We start from the raw sequence: 8,038 nt of genomic DNA, 5'->3' as shown, positions 1-8,038 counted from the left end.
TTTGAGAAGTAGAAGACATTCCCACACTATTTTTGAGGTTACTCGAGGTGAGCGTAGTGCCAGGAGTGCCGATTTACTGTCAGAAAAGATATATATGTTTTTTTCCCGTGACGGGTTTACCTTTATATACCCTGAGACATAATTCAATTGCGTGTACTTCAGCCTGAAAAACTTAGTTTTCTTTACTCATACTCGCAAATATTTCCTCTTTAGGTCTTACTCCATATACTCCCGCCCCCACTCCTTCCATCGTTTTGGAGCCATCCGTGTACCACAGATAGTAGTCTCCAGCGAATGGAGGTATGTTCCGTTCCCATTCATTTCTGTCTGGTATTAGTATTAGGAACTTTTGGTGAAAGTTGAATTTAGGTAAGCAAATGTCAGATATGGTGATATTTAGTCCTTCCTCTCTTTGCATTTCCCTACCTAACAGGGAGTTATCGAGTAATTAATTTCTTTACTGGATTAATATTTTTACATAGAAAACATTGAAATATACAATAAGATCCTCTTATTGTCCTTAGCTGTGCAACTAAGTTCAAAGTTCTAATTTTAAACTTCAAGTTTAAAGTCAATAAATTTATTAATTAACTATTGGCTTAAAGAAAATTATTTCTAAAGACAGCTAGTGATTTTTATATTCGACAATAGTCAGCTGTATGGATATTTTTGTTCAATTAATTGAAAATAAAATTTGTGTTGTTCCACTGCATTACTGTTTAAACCTTTTTATAGTTTCTTTCATCGTATTTGACAATAAATAAATTTCATTTAATAAAATTTTAAAATATGTCATTGTCTGACTTTCTTCAAATAAAAAGTTAAATCCTTGAAACTCTACAACTTTGAGACATAGACATAGCTGAGCGGAATTGATATAATGAACTTATAATTTGTATAATAATTTTTGGGACCATAATTTCTTATATATTATGTATATATGTGCTGAAATATTTTCAAATTATCTTCATATTATAATAATAAACCACTTTAGTTGCAATCTCTCGAAACATTCAATTTTGTAAAGTTTGACTGCAAAAACAACAAATTCGCAAATATATTTAAGCTATAAAAACTTGAAAGGCAAACAACGAAATAACAAAGCAAACTGAAAATAAGTTTACTAAACGGAAATAAAAGTAACTTTTTGAAATTTTAAATTAATATGCAGAAAAAATTATTTTTCTAGCAAAAAATTGGAAAATAAAAAAATCAAAGCAATAAAAAATAATCAAAATATCGATGAATAAACTTCTCCTTTGTGTTGCTCGTTGCAAAAGTTGAAAGCGCAAAGTCGAAACAGTGGAAGAGAAAATTAAGTGGCAACACCACTACAGAGGCGAGTTGCATTCAGTGAATTTAATTTTCCACTTTAATGCACAAAAATGCAGTTAAGTTATGAGAAAAAAAAACGATAAATTGATTTTTTTGGTGGGTTTTTGTTACTTCATATCATACTGAAGTACTCGTAATACTTTAGTGCTTTATATTGGAGATTAGTGAGAACAAAAACTTGCTTATTAACGTTCATACCTAAAGAGTTGCTGCATCCCCAAAATAATTCCTTCATATTCTCAGGTGTTCCTCTAGGAAAATTCATTATTTCCAATATAGCGCAAGTACGAAAAATAAAGTTCATAGTTACTTTTTGCTTGAAAAAACTTTTTTTTTTCTGAGTTCTTAATTTAAATGCACTTCTTCTTTTGTTTTCCAAAAACAGCATCCAAATTTGAAATTTATTATTTTTAATTTTAAACTATTTTGCGTTAAATGAAACCTATATAAAATAAATAAACTTCTTTTGTTTTAATTGTTACATTTTCGAGTTTAGAGTACATCGCATAACCAAAAATTTCAAGCATTTTTATTAACGCTTTGAAGGTTTTTATAAAATGTCTATAGAAAGGACATTTTGAGAAAAAGGTAATTGTTAGATTCGTTTAAAATAGAATTAGAATTGAATTTCTTTTGTTCAATTTTAGAAGTTTGACTATTAAAATTGTATGCTTCTCGACTTTTATACAGAAAATTTTTTTAGAAAGAAATTAGGAGTAAAAACAAACTGCAAGTGTTGTGGAAAGCTAAACTGACGTTAAATAATGAATATTGCACACCTTTGCCAAAGTATTCGAGATTTTCAATAAATTCTAAAACTTTAATCATCGAAAATTTAAAAAATAAGCTTAAGTACGGCAATAAATAACCCTCAAGCATAATGACACAGAATTATATTTGGAAAAAAGTTGAAGTGCCAATTTCTGTCATTAGCCGAAATTTATTACAGGAATAATTGAAAATTCATTGATTTTTTCTTAGCATCTGTCAGATGTTTCTTCTAACTTGGCAATCAAATGAAATATTGCGTGAATTATAATATATGCCTTAGCATGCTTCGGAAATGGCTTTTGTATAAAATATTCAGGAAAATAAATTACAATTTTAAATGTGGATATCACAAAATATTTTAAATTATGCAATTTGCATTAAAAAAAATAAGTTTACAAAATAATTGTTTCAAAAAGTTCTACTTTGTGGTTAATTGAAGTGAAAATCGTAGTTGGAAGAATTGCTGCACTTGAGTATATTGCGAGTATTCACTGCAGATAGAATTTCTCATATTTTCATTTATCATAGAAAAAAACAGTTGAGTAACGTATAAAAAATAAAACTAATTTTTTTTTAATTATAAACTAAATAATATTGAATAATATCAAATAGTATCACTAGTAATATAAAAGTAATATCACTATAGTATTAAATGAAATAGGCTAAATTTCTGTAATAATATAGAATTTTAATTTTTATTTTTTCAATATAGTAATGAATATTATTATTTATAATGTGTACGATTGCAATTTGAAATATTCTTAAAAATTTTAATATTAATTCTGATTACTTTAGTTCATTGGATTTAAGTAACGGCTCAATCCAATGTTTTGAATCAGTGCCTTTAAACCATTTTGATGCTACATTTCCATAACCAACTATTAAATCAATTGCTTTTGCTAGAAAATCGCATTAAGCCAATTCATGCGATTTCGCAATCTCTGTAATTTGTAAATATAAAACTTCCATTAATTCTTCGGGATAATTTAACAGTATACTTACGGACTCTTTGCATCTAAAGAATCTATATGGTAAATTGAAAAGACTTACCTTCTTGTTAAAATGACTCCACCTGACTTCCGTCTCAATGGAACAAAATCCATTTATAATTACTCTCAGAAGAATCTTTCAAATCCTGCTTATCAGTGAAAATGTTTGCTTACTATAATATACAGGACTTAATATCTTATGACCTGGAACGCTGAGGAGAAAGCAGGTTATAGTTTACTAACTGTGTTTACTAATTGTGGTCTTTCCGAGCTTGTAATATTTGAATTACAGCCCGGTCATGTGATATTGTCTAATATTGTTTTTATATATCTAGGCAGCTGGTAGAATCTTTTAGCTTTTCCATTTCTAAATACTGTCGTCTGATCGAGTTGGATTAGTGAACTGACGTTTGATATTCAGTCTTTGCGCGTATATACTCATGCTGATACCACAAAGTACCTTGATATTGTTTCTGAAGATTGTTGTACCGAAACAATACAGCAAAGATCCTGTAGTTCAATCTGCTCTTAAGAATGTAATTACAACGAAATTCTTATTAAATTTCACCTTCATTACAAGGATGTCACGATTCGCGCTTACGATTGCTGTTCACAAGTTGCGGTCTTTTAACTAACTGAAGAATGTTTTCTAATTATATTTAAAAAGTATTTAAATTAGGTAAATTTAAATAATATAGCAATATAAAATATAACGAGAAAAAAACTAAATAAAATAAAATTAAATAAAATTGAATATAAAAAATAATGTAAAAAAAACAAAATAAAATAACATTAAACTGAAATAAAATATATTTCTCCAAACTTAACAGAATTCCAACAGTAATATCAAATTTTCAGATACAAGACATTTATTTTAGTTCCTTTCAGATTCATCTTCTTGTTTTTTCTTTTATAATGAAAGGCAATAGATTTCTCTATACTGATGAAGGTTTTCACAGATTTCCACTAAAGGTTTGAATTAAATTAGAAATATTTATGTGTACTAAATTATTTTTTTAATGCGTACTAACTAGCTGGTGTTATCGTATGACTTTAACTTATACCAATCATTCCTTGTAACGAAAAGGAATCTATATGTGACTTACTTGTGGATAGGATTTCTCATCACAAGTTGTATGCAGGGGCTCAATAGTTTCAAATAATGTGGCTTTATTCAAACTGGACTTACTTGACTTACTTTTTACGCTAACATCTTTTAACGGCTGACTTGATTGTATTAAGGACACCGAATTATCATCAACTATAAGGCAAGGAACTTTTTTCTCCACTTCATCCTGACTAGAATTCGCCTCATAAAATTTGCGGAACCATTGTAATAGCTCGTAGTTTTCACGATAGCTTCCTGCTGCTAGTTTAACTATTGCGAGTTCCTTCACTATCCCTACCTTCCTCAGGGCGTTTTGAAAGATCTTGAAATTACTTATGTAGTGACGTTCAAACGTAGAATTATTTTTCACTTTGTTAAGGTTAATAATTCCCCTAAAGAGCAAATCAAACATTTCACAATACTTCGATCCAGTTTTCATTTCTTCAACGTTGACAAGATTGATACAAAGTTTATTATTCACCCAATTTATCAATTCGAAACGGGAATAATTTTTCGAATTGTGGGATGTCCACGCATTTACCGCTTTCTGCATTTTTCTAATGGAACCTTTTTTCTCTTGGAGACAGAGAAAAGTTTTGAATTCAGTAATATTTAAATTACTAAAAATGTTTCAGATTGGAACTGAAATTTTGTAACGATGTTGTGCCTAAATTTATTTGAAATGAGTTTTGTATGTTTTATATTTTACAAGTAAAATAATATCTTAATGAATTTTTTCTTTTGAAATAATTTGTTAAATTTGAAGCCAACTAGGTTAGTATTAATCTAAATAACAAACGGTTTTATACTAAAGATGATGAAAAGTTTTTAACTGAAATATTATATTTTTTATAAATATACAAGAAAGGAAGACAAACAAAAATAATTTTAAATTAATTTAAAGAAATGTATGTTTGTAGTGCTTACATATATTTTTCTGCATATCCTTTTTAATATTTAGGATGTGAAATTATTGCTATAACAGAATCATATTTTATAAAGACTTAACACTCTATAATGCAATATTTTTGAAAAATTTTTATCCTGTTTTTATCTCAACTACTTGAGAAAAAGTAAACTTGTGACTAGAGATTTACATAAAGCAACTACATACGTACCTATCTTCTTAACAGTGTACTAACGTTTTTCATTTGTAGTTCGTTGTGAAAAATATTTTAAACAATTTGTTCTACGTTATAATGATGAAGCACAGGCTGACTGTTTGATTTGGTGCCTGTTGACAAGAAAATTACCTATATCTTCTTCCGAATTTTCCACTACCACAACAGTTTTTCTCATATGCAATGCATCGCCATTGCCGCAGAGACTTTGCTCAAACATTAAGATCGGTGAATAGATCTACACGGTTAGGGTTTGGTAATACTAAAACAACCTTGGATATCAAATCTAATGTCGGCGAGACTTCACGACAACCGATAAACATCGTATTTAGACCACTTGGAGGCTCTTGCAGCAATTACAAGTCCCTTCAAATTACTTGAATTCTTCGGAAGCACTAAAGATATATGTAGAAATTTATGCTGATGTTGAAACTTAGCACGAAGTGTATTTGTAAGTGATTTTTTGTGGCCTTAAACATGCAGATCTGACTATAAACATCGCCAAGTACGAATTCAATTACAAATTAGAACGAAAGATATAGTTCTAGTGACAGTGCAGACGATAACGCAATTCAATGGCATGATATATTTCTGTCGATCGTTCATTTGTTACACCGTAAGAAACCAGCAATGTTTTGTTTATCCCCAGATAATCAAATGAATTGCAAGGCCATTCGATTGGTATCCTGGAAATATAACGATTTTGTCAACGTACTCCAACAATTTGATGCAGCCCAGATTACTGAAATTTATGATGCCAAATCCACTGCCAGTTTTATTGTCAAAGAAGATCCTGCAGTCTTCATTATGTCTTGGTAGTGTCAAGTTTCTGGTCTCTCCGCAAAAAGCTCCTGGTTTGGATCTACAAATTATTAAGCTAATGAAGCTACTGGATGTCAAATATTCCTGACCACCGTTCATTTTTAGTAGCGTGTTCGATCTCAATGGTAGTCTATCTGCGAAACGTCATGTTCGCAAATTCTTTTATGTTTCAGACCACCTACTGTTACAGCACAAACATAAGTCAACATAAATCAGTTTCTAGAGTTTTTAGACCCAATTTTAGCGCATAACCAAATGACATTTAAAAATATCGCAAATTTCAGATTGTTAAAGTTATCTTTTACTTTTATTTATAGTTTCTCATATAATTTTTTTTCCTTAGCAAAGCAAGAAGTAATTTGCTAGTTGTTAAATGGTACATTCGCCAGATCTGAAACCAGACTAATATGGTCATATCAGTTGGTAGAGGATTGAATTTAAATCGTTCACAAGGCACGTATAATAAAAAGTCCAGCATAGCTGCTTTTGAGAATTAAGCAAAGAACATTTCCATTATAATCATTTGATTGCATTTATCTAACCATATTTTGCAAATAAGTAGAGGCATATGTTTAAATGGAGTTGGGTATTTAAATATATATGACATAGAATGTAAACTTTATATGTGCGAAACATAAAAATATATATTTCGGCCAACATCAGTAATAAAAATCAGTTAAAAATAAATATCATTATTGTTTTCTTCCAATTATTTCTCTCACTTCTCAAGGTATTAAAGTTATTAAATTTCTCTATGTTGATTCATGCAGGCCTTTCTTTTGTCGGCTACCTATCCGATATAATTTAAAGTTAATTTCAATTAAAAATATTAGGTTCCATTACTTACGTTACTAGATGTTACCAACGTGGTGTTCTCTTTTGGTTTCAACTTATACCAATCACTCGTAGTAAAAAAGCATCCCAAGGCATACTTCATTAACTTAAGACAACATGAAATCCAATAATAACATATTAGTAACATGGTCATGTGAAATTTGTTGTTGATTACTCATTGATTAACCTGTAAAAAATTTTTATAAAATAAAATTCTTTTGATATCATTTTTATTACCAAATAAATAACAAATTTTGCACTTTGGATTTATTTACTTTTCTTCATGTGCCATAATATATGTTCGGGAACTAATTCGGTGGTAAAAGTTGTATGAAGAATGTGCTTATGATATAGTCACTTACTTAGGGATAGACGTTCTCATCACAACTTGTCTGCAGGGACACAATAGTACGAGATAATGTGCCCTTATTCAAACTAGACTTACTTGACTTACTTTTTACCCCGACCTCTTTTAACGACTGATTTAGTTCAAATGAGGTCACCAAATTATCACCAATTAAAGGGCAGGGAACTTTTTTCTCCACTTCATCTTGACTAGAATTCGCCTCATAAAATTTGCGGAACCATTGTAATAGCTCGTAGTTTTCACTATAGCTTCCTGCTGCTAGTTTAACTATTGCGAGTTCCTTCACTATCCCTACCTTCCTCAGGGCGTTTTGAAAGATCTTGAAATTACTTATATAGTGACGTTCAAAGGTGGAATTCTTCTTCACTTTATTAAGGTTAATAATTCCCCTAAAGAGCAAATCAAACATTTCGCAATACTTCGATCCAGTTTTCATTTCTTCAACGTTGACAAGATTGATACAAAGTTTATTATTCACCCAATTTATCAATTCGAAACGGGAATAATTTTTCGAGTTGTGGGATGTCCACGCATTCACCGCTTTCTGCATTTTTCTAATGGAACCTTTTTTCTCTTGGAGACAGAGAAAAGTTTTGAATTCAGTAATATTTCAATTACTAAAAATGTTTCAGATTGGAACTGAAATTTTGTAACAATGTTGTGCCTAAATTTATTTGAAATGAGTTTTGTG

The 8,038-nt window shown here is 29.9% G+C and overlaps 2 protein-coding genes across 5 annotated transcripts; both read right to left on the bottom strand.

The window, feature by feature from the left end:
• Positions 1-4,186: 4,186 nt before the first annotated feature.
• On the bottom strand, positions 4,187-4,756 carry LOC119666977 (microtubule-associated protein RP/EB family member 3-like). The gene has a single exon (XM_038076255.1). It carries the CDS (start codon positions 4,754-4,756, stop codon positions 4,187-4,189), a length of 570 nt encoding a protein of 189 aa, XP_037932183.1.
• Positions 4,757-6,775: 2,019 nt separating this feature from the next.
• On the bottom strand, positions 6,776-8,038 carry LOC119671017 (microtubule-associated protein RP/EB family member 3-like). 4 transcript variants are annotated; one of them, XR_005251761.1, is made up of 4 exons: positions 7,426-8,038; positions 7,218-7,372; positions 6,994-7,167; positions 6,776-6,936 (listed from the first exon to the last, which is right to left on the bottom strand). XR_005251761.1 is itself a non-coding variant. In XM_038081501.1 (3 exons), the coding sequence occupies exons 1-2, from the start codon at positions 7,895-7,897 to the stop codon at positions 7,163-7,165; spliced, it is 477 nt and encodes a 158-aa protein (XP_037937429.1). In that variant the 5' UTR covers positions 7,898-8,038; the 3' UTR covers positions 6,776-6,936; positions 6,994-7,162. The 4 variants fall into 4 exon arrangements, 1 of the variants encoding a protein (XP_037937429.1); XR_005251762.1 differs by having other exon boundaries at positions 7,435-8,038; XR_005251760.1 differs by having other exon boundaries at positions 7,218-8,038.

The sequence above is a fragment of the Teleopsis dalmanni genome, chromosome 1 (genome assembly GCF_002237135.1).
Source record: "Teleopsis dalmanni isolate 2A chromosome 1, ASM223713v2, whole genome shotgun sequence".
NCBI lineage: Eukaryota > Metazoa > Arthropoda > Insecta > Diptera > Diopsidae > Teleopsis > Teleopsis dalmanni.
The sequence above is the reverse complement of the archived record's forward strand: the minus strand, read 5'-3'. Positions and strand labels throughout refer to the sequence as shown.